The following is a 15721-nucleotide window of genomic DNA, read 5'->3' on the forward strand; positions in this document are numbered from 1 at the left end:
GGTGTTTTCTAAAAAGAAAACAAAACTCACTTATAATATTAATAGGAGACTAAAAAAATGCTCAGATAACTTTCAAAGGATTTAATATGCACAAAGGTATATTTGTAGGACAAAATCTCACTAGTGGGATTTCACTGAATTGTTGCTGTTGTTGTTTGTATATTTGTAGGACAACTTTAAACCTACTCTCAATCTTAAGGGACCATTTATATCAATTTTATTGCTTTTCATGTATGAGTTATTTTATGGGATAATAGGTAAAACATGAGTGACTTAATTGGTTTAAAACAAATAAAAGTAATTTTACTGAGTCATTTTTATAAGTTGAATAACCATTCAAAGAACCAACTCTACTTTTTCTCTCTTTCTCCGAGGAAAGTATAACTTCTTTTTGCGCGGTCTCTAAACAAATTATAATAGTTTTGAATTTAGCGAATTGAATCATGAAGTATTGTTTAGCATAGCACAAATTAATCTAACTTATTTTATTAGAAATAAACTTTGATCAAGTGCTTGAATAGATCAATAATTAATTTGACCCGAACTGACACTCCAAAATACACTCTTAATTTGTTAGCCCACGATATAAACCTTCTCTCTGCAGGGGTGGGTCTAGGCTCGGACAAAACTCCTCTTTGTCATATCTTTGGTCCAGAGTCCAGACAAAGACTCCTTTGCCGTGTTTAGGAATAAAATAATGTGACGGTTTCTTTTTCTTTAGGATATAAAGTTAAGACGTGTAGAAATCAAACATGGCATGGAGTGTGGACAACATATGACTCATCTGGTTCTCGTGAGCTTTCTAAACTCGAGGGAAAATGACCAAAATCTCTTATTTGTGCTACGTGTCCTATTGTCAAGCACTACACGAACTAATCTAGTATTCCCGGCACTTAATTATTTTAACTCACCAAACAAAATGGTTGGACACCTAATTAATACCACCAGCTTGCCATAAAAATATTTGGTCAACCATTTCTCAAGTAGTTACATTGAATTGGTTTTTGTCTAGATTAATCACCCTAGTCATTGAATAATTTTCAGTTGCTTGACGGATAGGTATATCTTTTCATATTATCTTCATCCCATGTGTCTTTTTCCCATTTTACTAGCTATCATATGATTGTGAAGGAATAATATCTCTAGTATAAGGGAAAACAAAATTTGAAATCCTAAAAGTGGATTTATGTGAAATATATATATATATATATATATATATATATATAGTTTTTGACAGGGAAGTTCAGGTGTTTTAGCTGATTTATTTGAGGAATTTTAGTAGTTTGATTGGTTGGCTATCTGAAACTTTCACCTTATTGATGAGGGTTCAATACTCCACCTTATAATCCCCTCCCTCATTTTTCCTTCCCTATACCCTATGTATAATATTTTTTTTAAAACAAGCTACATATTAATTTAGTCATTTTAAATCTACAACAATTTTTTTTTAATAACTTCAATCGAAAAAGTTATCATATATTAAATGATTATGTGAAGAAAACAAAAATTTAACCTAAATTATCATTAATTTTTTCTTCTCGGTCCAAAATAAATCCCGCAGGCAGGAAGAAGGCGCGTTTAATTTGTCAAGTACACTAAAGTAAAGGTGAAATATATAGTTGAAGACTTTGAATTCAACTGCCCTAACCATTAACCATCAAACACGACTGAAATACCAACTCCACCTCCTAACCCAAATTACAATTCCCAACTTTAGTGGTTCTCCCAACCCAAATTATGATCCCCAACTTTGAAATTTCTCCCATATTTTTCTTCTTTTCACTCCCACGCACACCTATATATAAATCCCTTTTCACCCTCAAATCAATAACTCGTCCTTTCTTTCTCCTTCAATTTTATAATTCTCTCTCACAAGACACCACCTTATTAATATGAAGTCCATTAAAACAATAATAGCCATAGTAGATGCAGCTTCTTTGTACTGTGCTATGGTAATATTGGGTCTGCTTTTATTTAGCTCATTGAAAGAGAATTATTACTCTACAGATGGAGCTGTGAACCACTTCCTAAACAGGCCTTGTGATGAAATCTATGTGGTCGGAGAAGGTGAAACTCTGCATACAATCAGTGACAAGTGTGGTGATCCTTATATTGTTGAAAGGAATCCACATATTCATGATCCTGATGATGTTTTCCCTGGTCTTGTCATCAAGATAACTCCTAGCTACAGATCATAGTTAATTATCCTGACGAGGTTTTGATTTTCCCTTAATCCTGCAGCAGACTCTGCGGAGATTTTTCTCTTGGGAATTTAAGTGTTGCAGTATTTTTTTTTTCTTGTTCTGTTTCCATTTTCATTTTCTGTTTTGCTGTTGTAAATATATATCAGGATATAATAAAGAATAGGAATATGGAGTATGTGTTTAACCCAAAAAATAGTTTTCAAGGTCAAAACAATAATTTTATATGACGGGCCACAAGCAACCGATTCAATCCGAAAGATATAAAATTTCGTTAATACAACGTGATAGAGAAGTGAGAAATAAATTTAATGACAGATAATATAATAAAAATAAAGCAGAGAAGAAAGAATTCTTATTAAATGATCCTTGATAGGATAATGAGCCGAACAGAGCTTGAAGGGTCGAACTATGGCTAACTTGAGAGCAAGATGCTATGAATTACAATGTATAGAATTGTAGAGAAGAAAAATAGATTCCCCTGATGATGGTAAAAAGTATGTCTATTTATAGGGCTAAATCTAAGTAACTAGTCTCCTTGAATTATGAGTACATTATGAGCATTTACTCAATCCATCCATTACTTTGGAAGACTTGTTAAATGCTGGAATTCCGTAACTGATGAGTTAATTCCGTAATTAATGAGTCAATCTCGTGTCTGTTGAGTCAATCTCGTGCATGTTGAGTCAATCTCGTAATTGATTGCCTTGTTCTGACCGTTACAATCATTTATTACATTTATTAATAATTGATTTCTAACTGATGGTGTAATGATGGTAAATCTCATATAATCCGGGATTAATTTATTCCTTCCTCATTTATAATTATGAGATATTCTCCCGCGCCTGATCTGAGCTATTTCATGATGATTAGTTTCGGGGCTAACATGCACGGTATGAGTATGTTCGGTCCCGGGGGTGTTTCACATATCATCTTTACATGTCATTCTTCACTTTTCTTCAAACTTTACTGACACGTGTCGCCATTTAATAGACCCACATGACGAGTCTAATTTTCACTAATACAGATAGTCCCCCCACTTTTCGGTTACTCACTATGATGTGACCGGGAAGTGGAAGATTTTATTCTTTTCATCCTTGCCTCTACCTCATTAAAAACCTTATCAGAAAAATCCAATAGGGACAAAAACCGGACGAAGGAAAAAAGAGTGCACAACTTAGATATTCAGATGATAACTTCGTCGCTTATGTTCCTTTCATTAATAATCGGTTGGTTTACCCCTGTCTTGTTTCGGGGTTTGAAGACAACTCTTTACCTTATGTTTGCAAAGTTTGATATATATATTTCGGCTTTATTTTCTGCCTATTTTAATGTTTGGGTTTTTGTTTCACCCTTTAACTTTGCATTAAAAATGCTTCAATGCTCTGTGACTCTTTTGAATAAGCACGAATTATAAAAGAGGGCCCTTTTATGAACGACACTTAATGAAGAAGACGTCTCAACTTCATAATGGTGTAAATATACAAAAAAGAGATAGGAATTTTCACATGTTTTTCTTTAACAATGTTTTGAAGAAAGTTTTTACATTTAACTTTCATAACATTTCACATGTGTTTGTGTATCGTCTATAACTCATTTTGCAACTGTTTTTTCTTTTAACAGATTCGATATAAGCTTGTACTCGTAACTGTTTTTCTTTTGCAACAGTTTTTTTTGAATTAGTACAATGAGATAACTATTTTTATTTACAACAGTTTTTAATATATAGGTATGAATTTTTACCCAGAACTATTTTTATTGATAACAGTTTTCAAATGAATACAAGGGTAATGTTTTTTTATCCGTAACTGTTTTCAGTTATAACAATTTTTAAGTAAGTACAAAGATGTACATTTTTAACCGTAATTAATATTCTGTCTTTAACCTTTTTTGAAACATTCGTTTGCATTTGCGAATATGTTTTCAAAGGTTTTCGAGTCAGGCTTGTGTTTTTGGCTCGTGACTTTGCTCTTAACTTTCGATTTGTTGGGTAGACCTTAGGCTTGACTTGAATTTTGATTTTTCTAGTCTTCTTTGCCTCCCATATATATAGTCCCCAAGTGTTAGAGCTTTGAAGTATGAAATCTCGAGCATTTGATTATTCCTTCCACGTGGTCCATTTCCTGAAAAGAAAAAACATACGGGACTCGGAGATATATATTTAGATGATGATTGCTTAACCCCCCCTTTTTTTTACCAAAAGGGTTGTAACCTAGACCGGGAATAATACAGTGTTCCTTGTGTCTTTCGGATCTAATATCACGATTTGGCATTTTAGGGAATTTATCCGAGTACAAATTTTTTTGGCACTTTAGAAAATTATTTGAGTGCTCATACTTAGTCTTTTAGACTTAAAATATATATTTGGATGCATCGTTACATGTGCGATGTCTTAATGTTACACCTTTGGGTGTCTAACTTTTATATAAAAGAGGGCTCTTTTATATACTTTAAACGCTACGAAGAGGACGTCTCCTTTTCATTCAGGCGTAAAATAAGATCGATTGATCTGGGTAGACCTTTAGTCTGAGGGAATATTAATCCAGGTAGGATTTACAATAGTATTTACCCCATTAAGATTTATGGGAGTATTGACCCCGGTAAGACATTGAGTATGAGGGAGTATTGATCCCAAATAAATATATATCTTAGTAGATTTGTCCTGAATAGATATTTAATCTGATTGGATTTTGAATCTACATTGGAGTATATGAACATACTTCCAAGTAGAGAGGGACACATGTCCGAAATAATATTTGAGATTTATGGGATAATCGATCCGAGTCATAATACAATTAGCCATTAAGAAAGGCTTAGATGTTTAACTTGAATGGTCGTTGTTGGACCGAATATAAATCGCGTGTTTGTTCAAAGTGAACTTTATTCTAGTGGCTTATTTGCATACATTTATGTTGACTTAGATGTAACACTCTCGTTTTTTATCGTGGGATTCTTGACTCTGACATGGAGTTCTTGATCCTTTTTGTGTACGTGTAGTATATGTATTTTTGAAGAACTCATTCAATACTGTTTGAAGTGTTTATTCTTGATATAAGTAATACAACTAGCTGAGTTGAGCTGGTAAATAATGTCAGATCAAATTGACTAATTTTCAAGTATGAGTAATCTCCCTAGTGTTTTGAGTTTTGAGGTATGAGAACTCAAACACTGGAATCATAATTTGAAAGTTCGCGGTCTAATAGTCCCCAGTAGGATAGTTAGTTTCGATATTGATGGACTTTCAAATGGTCCAGTTCCAACATAGGGACGGTACCGAAGCTCTTTTTATCAAATATTTTGTACTCTGACCAGGAACTACGGAGGTTCCAAAATGTCATCGAGGATCATGCCATATCTTGATTTGAGCTATTCATACTGACTTTGATGAGTTTTTTATTTGAAGCCTTATTACCGGAGTAATTTTCACTGCTTTCTTTATAAATTTCTCGTATCATATATTTTGTTTGTTTGGTTCATGTGGCATTTTAGCTTTTGGAGCCTTGAATATTCTCAAATATAATTCTCCTCCAACAAGGCAGGTAGTACGGGATGAGACACACTCAGAGTTATCGAGAGCATGCTTATCTTTGGGTAAAGTCCCATTCTTCAAGTAATAAATGAATTTATTATGCCAATTCCAAATTAAATTAGTCAGGCTTACCTCATTTTCATTCTAATTGATGATAGATTAGGAATCGCCTAAATAAGAGATGGCTCGATACCGAGACTGTTTGATCCGGAAACGATATTTCTCAATAAGTGCCCGGAGTTGCTTTCTAAGTCAGTGATATCAGCAGTAGATCTGAGACTAACACATCCGGCTCGATTTTCTTGGGTTGCATAGTTTTCTTGGATTTGATCAATCGTTAAATCAATATTTTTTCTCTGAGTCCCCAAGCTAATTTAAGCCTTGTAGCATATGCTTCATACTCGGCTTTGTTGTTAGTAATAAAATAACTTTTATGAATTATCTAACTACTTTCCCTGATAGGCATTAAGCATTGCCCTTAACTCGAAAAGTTTAGTACTTGTGGACCTAATTGTGTAGAAGGTCCAGATCCCGAGAATTATCCCAGAAATAACATGTTCGGGTAATATGTTCGAGCTAAAATTAATCATGAAATCTGCTAAATTTGTGATTTTACAGTCGTACATGGCTGATAAACAATATCATATTCGCTTAGTTCGACTACTCATTTAGCTAGCCTTCCTGACAGTTCATGTTTATGCAAAATATTGCGTAATAAAAATATGTGACTACGGGAATTGAATGACATTGAAAATAAGACCTTAGATTTAGGGAAACTACAATTAATGCCAACTTATCAAAATGTAGATATGTAGTTTCCGTATCTAAGAACATTTTATAATAGATAGGAGAATGTGTACCTTTATCTTCTTGAATTAAAATTGCATTTACCAAGACATCCGAGACAATTTGGTGTACCAGCAATCATCTTTCTCCTTGGAATTTTGAAAGTAATGATGCGTTGTTATTAGCTAGCAAGTTCGAATGATTCGACTTTTCGGACTAAACCGATCTTTTGAAGTTCTGTAACTTTATCTTTTATTATTTGACTCTAGTTTCTTCTTTTGCCTAACCGGATTATACCGCGGGTCAATATTGAGCATATAAACCGTTACCTCCGGTGGTACACCTGCTATGTTAGCATGGAGACAAGCAAAGAAATTTTTATTAGCACGTAAAAGTTTAATCAACTTACCTTTAAATTCGGTGTCGAGTCTCGACCAATGTAAACCTTCCTATTTGGGAAGTCAATGATAATTTCTAGTTCTTCAGCATTTGACCTCGTGGTTTCTGATGCCTTCAGTTCAATAATTTCTTCCGAAAATATTTGTATAATTGTCCAAGGTTATTAATGAACCTTCCTTCCTCGTGGTCTATTCCATCCCGCAACTATCTCTTCCTTTTCAGTTGTTAGGTGTAGTATCTTTGTAAGCAATCTCGTGGCTATTTTACCCATGTTCCTCCTAATCTTCATTCTTCTCTTGTGAAATTTTACAATTTAGCAAGGTAATTCCTTACCTGTTCGGGTAGATCCGGATCTTTTCCAGCCCGTGAAGAAAATCTTGTATCTCTTTTCTCGGACCTGTTTTTTTAGATTTTTGCGTTTAGATTCGGATCACCCAATAATTACATCATCTTGATCTCCGGACCAGTTTTTGACTCTCAATTGAATGAACGTGTCTTCCTCTATTCGAAGCTTTGTATTATATCGAGTGTAAATTTTACTCCTATGTTCTGGGAAGGTTCGATATTATTCTTCTGACTCCTTCAATCATATCCGGAATCACCTCGGTTTGGTTTTCGAACCTATTTTTGGACACTTATTACTGTCGATTCGACTTACCGTGTCTTCTTCTGTTTAAATTCCGGTGCTGCAACAGTTATGCATATCATTCTCGCAGGATAGATAGGAACTCCCGGAGGTGTTCTATCCGCTCGTTCTGTTCCTTGATCTGTTTCTGTAAGGTTAGAATTAAATTTTGCAAATTAAAATTACCTGGTGTATCTGAACCTCCTATTTCGAAACTGTTTCGTACAAATCCGTTATAATCAGCTCTGGTACAGATAGTTGTGGTACCAATATATCGATGTACATTCTCTATCTTTCTCTGCTTGTTACTTACATATCATTATCATGGCTATTCTTCCCTTTTTATTTTGCATGGTATGCCATCTCCAACTTGGTTGTCCTTAACTGTGTTGATTGGTAAATTTCGGCCATGATGAAGGTTTAAACTGAAAACAAGCGAATATTAACAAAAATTGTTACTATCTTTGGATGAATAGCAAATTTGCTTGAGTTCCCGGTAACAGAACCAAACTGTTTAACCCAAAAAATAGTTTTCAAGGTCAAAGCAATAATTCTATATGACGGGCCACAAGCATCCGATTCAATCCGAAAGATATAAAATTTCGTTAATACAACGTGATAGAGAAGTGAGAAATAAATTCAATGACAGATAATATAATAAAAAAAAAAGTAGAGAAGAAAAAATTCTTATTAAATGATCCTTGATAGGATAATTAGCCGAACAGAGCTTGAAGGGTCGACCTATGGCTAACTTGGGAGCAAGATGCTATGAATTACAATGTATAGAATTGTAGAGAAGAAAATTAGATTCCCCTGATGGTGGTAAAAGTATGTCTATTTATAGGGCTAAATCTAAGTAACTAGTCTCCTTGAATTATGGGTCCATTATGAGCATTTACTCAATCCATCCATTACTTTGAAAGACTTGTTAAATGCTGGAATTCCGTAACTGATGAGTTAATTCCGTAATTAATGAGTCAATCTCGTGCCTGTTGAGTCAATCCCGTGCCTGTTGAGTCAATCCCGTGTCTGTTGAGTCAATCTCGTGTCTGTTGAGTCAATCTCGTGCCTGTTGAGTCAATCTCGTAATTGATTGCCTTGTTCTGACCGTTACAATCATTTATTACATTTATTAATAATTGATTTGTAACTGATGGTGTAATGATGGTAAATCTCATATAATCCGGGATTAATTTATTCCTTCCTCATTTATAATTATGAGATATTCTCCCGCGCCTGATCTGGGCTATTTCATGATGATTAGTTTCGGGGCTAACATACACGGTATGAGTATGTTCGGTCCCGGGGGTGTTTCACATATCATCTTTACATGTCATTCTTCATTTTTCTTCAAAGTTTACTGACACGTGTCGCCATTTAATAGACCCACGTGGCGAGTCTAATTTTCACTAATACAGTATGTTTTTTCCCCTAATATTACTTGTCTTCTTTTTACTCTTTCTTTGTTCTTTGTAACACAGCTGAATCCTTCTCAGTCTTATAGTTTAACCTTTTCTCGATAGTACTACAAAGATATAAAACAAAAAGCTTTTAGGTTTCTCTTACTTTGTTTATATTTTATCACTAAATAAACAAAAACAAAAGGTTCTAATTAGAAGAAGAAAAATTACCTAGGCGGAAGTCAGCATATCCCCCACTAATCACTCATTTATATTTAAGATTAAAAAGATTCTTGACGTCTATACTAGGTTCTTTTATACACAGATTCCACGTGATACTCGAGAAATCAGGACTAGTTGATTGCGAATAATATAATGGATATGATCAAAATTTGTCCTCTGTTTTTACTGATGGTTTTGTGCATGGATGTTGAACAAGTGTTCTTCTGTTCCTATGAACTTGTATTAAAAGAATTAATTAAGAAAAGAGATCATATGTTTTCCAAGTTTAATAAATTAAAAGCTTAATTAAAAAGATAATTGAAACCACACCTTACAGAAGATGATTTTGGATAAGAATTAAAAAAGAAATTTGAATGAGAGATCATATGGAAAAACTTCTTTTATTCATGTGGATGCAGCCTTTTGCAGAAATGCAGGGTAAGACTGCATACAATAGACTCTTGTGGTCCAGTCCTTCTTCAGATCCCGCATATAGTAAGAGCTTAATGCACCGGCTGCCCTTTATTCTTGTGGATGGAAAATTGATTCGATATAAGCACAATCCAGTTGAAGAAAATTACTAATCTATACGTAGAAACAGAGCCCTTTAGACAAATCAGAAAGAGTAGTAAGTAAACTATAGCAGGTGGCGTCATGTGCTTCTGTTTTCAGATAAGAGTACAATGTATGGTTTTGTAGTTTTCTCCATGATAGCATCCAACAGCTGACTGCAGATCCCCTATTAGTTTTTGTACTGTTCTTTAGAGGAGCAGATGTAGCTTTCATGTACCGGATTCATTGTTAAATTTACGTGTGAATGCTCGTTAAAATTACAATAAATAGTAGATATGAACTCATCACCTTAAATTTATAATATAATGAGTTTAATGATAAAAATCTTAAAGGTTGAATCATAGAACTAAAATTCTGAATTCGTGAGGGTTAGGTGGAGTGTTTAGAGACTCCAATGGTGCTTGGCTTCATGGCTATACAAAATACTTACTGTAGGGAAATGACACAAAAAATTACAATAATAATATTGCAATAATATTATATGGAGCAGATACACTAATTGGTTTGAGTCGTGTTGGGAATTGTCCTAAGAAACTATTTCAGCAATGTGAAATGTTTCCCCACGATTAAACAAGCCCATCTCCATTTGTGTGACGACCCGACCAGTCGTCTCATAAGTTACCGCTTCGTTTCCCCCATTTCTACTTCTTATTGCTTTGATTATCGGTTCTATGAGTGATCGGGTTGGTTGACTCGGGTTCGGAAAGAATTTGGTAATGTTTGAGACACTTAGTCTCTTTTGAGGAAGCTTAAGTTGGAAAATTCAATCGGATGTTGACTTATGTGTTACAGGGCTCGGATGTGAGTTCCGATGGTTCGGATAGCTGCGGGAGGTGATTTGGGACTTAGGTGCGTGATCGGAATGTGTTTTGGAGGTCCGGAGTAGATTTAGGCTTGAATTGGCGAAATTGAATTTTTGGCGTTTTTCGGTTGATAGGTGCGATTTTGATATAAGGGTCAGAATGGAATTCCGGGAGTTGCAGTAGTTCTGTTAGATCATTTGGGATGTGTGTGCAAAATTTCAGGTTATTCGGACGTGGTTTGGTTGGGTTTTTGATCAAAAGCGTAATTTAAAAAACTTTGGAATTCTTAGGCTTGAATCCGATGCGAATTTGGTATTTTGATGTTGTTTCGAGCGTTCCGAAGATTGGAACAAGTTTGAATGATGTTATGAGATATGTTGGCATGTTTGATTGAGGTCCCGGGGGCCTCGGGTGAGTTTCAGGTGGTCAATCAGACCATTTCTTGATGTTGAGAGTTGTAGAAAATTGCTGTTCAGTGTTGCAGAGAAATGGCCCTCGCGTTCGCGAAGGATTAGTTGAGGAGGCTGAGGATTTAGCCTTCGCGTTTGCGAGGAAGGCTACACGTTCGCGAAGGGCTGGAAGGATGTGCATCGCGTTCGCGAGAAGGGGAGCGCGTTCACGTAGAGGAAGTTGGGCAGCTGAGTTTCAGGGTGTTTTGTTCATCGCGTTTGCGAGAGAGGGAGCGCGTTTATGAAGGGTTAGGCTGAGAAACCATCGCGTTCGCGAGGGTCAGGTCGCGTTCGCGTAAGAGAAATTTTGGTCAAAGTTAATTTGTGCTTCGTGAATGCGAGGCGTTGACCGCGTTCGCGAAGAAGGAATTGAGGCCTGGGCAGAACGTTTAAATAGTCATCTTGTCCGCGATTTTGGGGGTTAACTTCCACCATTTTTGAGCGATTTTGGAGTTTTTGAAGCGGATTGAAGAGGGATTCAAGGGGAAACACTTGGAGGTAAGATTCATGGACTTAATACTCGATTTTAGTGTGAATTCTACCTAATTAATCATAGAAATTAAGCCTAAAATTGAAGAACTAGGGCTTGAAATTGGAGACCTAGAATTTGGGATTTGATGGGTCATTTGGGGTTGGATTTTGATGCTTTTGGTATGAATGAACTCGGGGAGTGATAAGGAGTCAATTGATGTGATTTTTATCGGAATCCGAGACATGGGCCCGGGGGTCGGGTTTGGCCAATTTCAGGATTTGTTTTGTAATTTGATTTCTTTCGAGTGAGCTTTGTTCCCTTAACATATTTTGATAGTTTTGCACTTATTTTGGTTAGATTTGGAGCATCCAGAGGCCGATTCGAGGGGCAAAGACATCGCGAGCTAGAGATTCGGACCGGGTAAAGGTGAGTAATGATTGTAAATGTTGTCCTGAGGGTATGAAACCCCGGATTGCACATCGTTGTGCTATATTGAGGTGACGTACACGCTAGATGACGAGCGTGGAGTCGTGCACTGTTGGGAATTGTGACTTAGTCCGTCCCGAATGACTATTTTACCGCGTATTTGACTGAAAACTATTTGCTATCATCATGTTTGGGGTTGAATGTCATATTTGGGCCTCGTGCCAACTATTTGAACCCTTAGGGTATTTTTTTACTGATATTTTCTCACTGTTTTGACTTTATACTTGAACTCAGTCATGCTATATTCTACTGTTTTCATAACTCAGCCATGTTTACTCTATTTTAACACTTAAATGATATTTTAAATGATATTCTGGGCTGAGCATTATGTTTTACTGTTGCCCGAGTGGCTTGTGAAATTCTGATTGAGTAAGGCCGAGGGTCTATGTTGTGAGGAAACACTGATTATGATTATGAGGCCGAGGGCCTAAGATTTGTACGACACGAGGTGACTTGTTGATGTGAGGCCGAGAGCCTAGTGATGATGCCACGAGATGGCTTGATATTACGCTTGGGACGTAAGGGGCCCCTCCAAGAGTCTGCACACCCCCAGTGAGCGCGAGTACCCATTGTGATGTGAGATATAGCCCGATGGGCTGGTGTTGTTCTATGATATTGCCCGAGGGGCAGATTTTGTTGACATTGTGCCCGAGGGGCGATCCTTTATTGTGTTTATCTTTCCTAGTTGCATGTCAGTTACCTGCTTAATCGTTAAAAGGGCATTTCATAAAGTTTAAAGTGAACTAAAATGACTTTACATATCTTCACTAATTAACTATTTTTACTGCTTCATTATAGCCTGTAATGTGCCTCACGTGATTTCATATTTCTCAGTCTTTATTTATGATTATTACTCACTGAGTTGGAGTACTCACTTTACTCCCTGCACCCCGTGTGCAGATTCAGGTGCTGCTGATCCTGCTTGCGAGGGTTGAGAGCTCCCGGCAGATTTCAGAGTTCACGAGGTAGCTGCTCGGCGTCTGCAGGCCCGTGCTTCTCCCCCTTTATCTCATTTCCTTTATCTTGTTAGTGATTTTGTAATAGCTTTGTAGACGCTTCAGACTTGTAGTATATTGATAGATGCTCATGACTAGTGACACCCCGATATCGGACTGTGTTGGTTTTATTTTCCGCAACTGTACTGTTTCACCTTATCTTGGGATATTTATTATGTTTAAGACTAATTTGTACTACTTTAAATTGCTTAAAATGAATTGGGAATGTGTCGGCTGACCTTGTCTTCACGAGAGGCGCCATCACAACCGGGTTCGGGTTTAGGATCGTGATAATTTGGGAGGATACAAGAATCGGCAAAATATTGATTACAAACGCAGCTATTTAAAAGAGGGAACAAACAAAGTAGACTACAAATATTTTAAGGAGGAAAGAAAAGGAAGCTGAGAGGAATGAAAGAGGCAAAGCACAATGTGATGATACTTGATGGCTATTTTGAAGGCCTATTTATAGGTAAAAAGAGAAGACTAGAGTATGACAAGTATACAATACTTGTCTTCAATTCTCATGCAAGAATGTCATATGGAAGGACATTTGTCCACAAAATGCTATATGGAAGGACATTTGTCCAATTTTTTGGAAATATCACAACAGTTCCCCCACATATTTTTAAAAAATTCATATAAAGAGGAGTAAGATTTGCTGGATTTGTATGGCCCAAATGCAATAGGTTTGGTGTCTTCTGGATTATGAACCAAACTTAGATCAATAAAATTTAACTCACATAATTACTGGTGAAATATAATAGTTCTATGAACCAATAACTCTTATTGTAAGTCAGAGATTTTAGGAATCACATTTGACTCCCAGTAATTTTGCTATTCAGCGCGGTTTTGCGCCCAATAGGCCATGCGCGTGCCTGGTTATTCATGAGAGCTCTAGAGACTAGGTCAAAATCTCATAGGAGCGGCCCACTCCACTCTCATATAGGTGAATTCATCAAGTGTATACTGCTTTTAAATACACCATCCATAAGGACTATGAATTTCATTAAGAGTTATAACTCAACCTCTCAATTATTAGCAGTCAAGCACTCTCTTTTAGTGCATCAGTGCCAATATTGACAACCCATATGAACCTACTTTATGGGATCTCCAATCACATAGTTTCGGTTACCATCTCTATTAACAACATGTCAGCCTTAACCCTATCTCTTTTGAGGTTTGAAAAATTAATTTTCTTCCCATAGGTTTAGTCGGAGAATCGGCCAAATTTATCTCTGACTTCACATAGTCAATGGAAATTATTCCATCTCTCAACAACTGTTTTATGACATCATGTCTCAGTTTCATGTGTCTACTTTTACAATTATAAGATTTATTCTTCGTTATAGCTATTGCTGCTTGGCAATCACAGTGTATAGACACATGAGGCAATACGTCCTTTATTAAAGGTATATTAGCTAAGAAGTTTCTTAGCCACTCAGCCTCAGAGCCAGCTAACTCTAGAGCTACAAACTCTGATTCCATAGTCGATCTAGCAATGATCGTCTGTTTAGCTGATTTCCACGATATTGCACCACCACCAAGGGTGAATACATAACCATTAGTGGATTTTATCTCATCTGAATCAAAGATCCAGTTTGCATCACTGTACCTTTCTAAAGTAGAAGAAAATCCACTATATAGGATACCATAATTCATGGTTCCTCTCAAATATTTCATTAGTCTATTTAATGCAGACCAATGCTCTCTGTTGGGATTATGAGTATATCTACTCAGTTTACACACAACATAGGCTATATCAGGCCTTGTAAAATTCATTAAATGCATCATACTCCCAATAATCTGAGCATATTTAGACTAAGCAACTGGGTGAGTCACCATTATTCTTTTTCAACTGAGAGTTAGCATCAAAAGGAGTGCTCACAGATGTGACATTAAAATATTCAACCTTCTTAAGAAGTCTCTCAACATAATGTTCTTGAGACAACATTATTCCATCTTCACTCCTTATAACTTTAACTCCCAATATTGTATTTACTTCACCCAGATCTTTTATATCAAAATTAGCAGACAAAAATAATTTAGTAATTTGCACAATATTTAAATTTGTACCAAATATAAGTATGTCATCAACATACAAACACAATATCACATTATCATTGTCTACCACTTTAGTATAAACACATTTATCCACCTCAACTGAAGAAAAACCGTCTCTCAGTAATTAATTTACTGTTCAAATTTCTCATATCACTGCTTAGGAGCTTGTTTAATTAATTTACAAACTTTATTTTCTTGTCCAGGAATGACACAACCTTCAGGTTGAACCATATAAATTTCTTCTTCTAAATCACCATTCAGAAAAGCAGTTTTGACATCCATTTGGTGGGTAAAAAGCCTATGAATTGAAGCTAAGACAATTAAAACCCGAATAGAAGAAATTCTTGTCACAGGTGTAAATGTATCAAAATAATCTATATTTTGTTTTTGAAAAAATTCTTTTGCTACTAACCGAGCTTTATATTTATCTAAATATCCATGAGGGTTAAATTTCTTTTTGAAAATCCATTTACAACCAATAGGTTTTGCACCAGGAGATAAATCAGTTAAAATTCATGTATTATTTTTCATAATAGAATCAATTTCAACTTTTATTGCATCCATCCAATGTTTAGTATCTGAAGAAGATATAGCTTCAAAAAAATTTGATGGTTCATTATCGACAAGAAAAGTTTGAAAATCATTTCCATAAGGAAAATATTCTTTCCTAGGCCTTTTGCTCCTTCTCAGTTCCTCATTAGAGGTAATTTCATTATT

At 35.8% G+C, this 15721-nt stretch overlaps 1 protein-coding gene across 1 annotated transcript; it reads left to right on the top strand.

The window, feature by feature from the left end:
- Positions 1–1892: 1892 nt before the first annotated feature.
- On the top strand, positions 1893–2198 carry LOC104249093 (uncharacterized). The gene has a single exon (XM_009805475.2). The coding sequence runs from the start codon at positions 1893–1895 to the stop codon at positions 2196–2198; it is 306 nt and encodes a 101-aa protein (XP_009803777.1).
- Positions 2199–15721: the final 13523 nt, after the last annotated feature.

This window comes from Nicotiana sylvestris, chromosome 3, assembly GCF_000393655.2.
Source record: "Nicotiana sylvestris chromosome 3, ASM39365v2, whole genome shotgun sequence".
Taxonomy (NCBI): domain Eukaryota; kingdom Viridiplantae; phylum Streptophyta; class Magnoliopsida; order Solanales; family Solanaceae; genus Nicotiana; species Nicotiana sylvestris.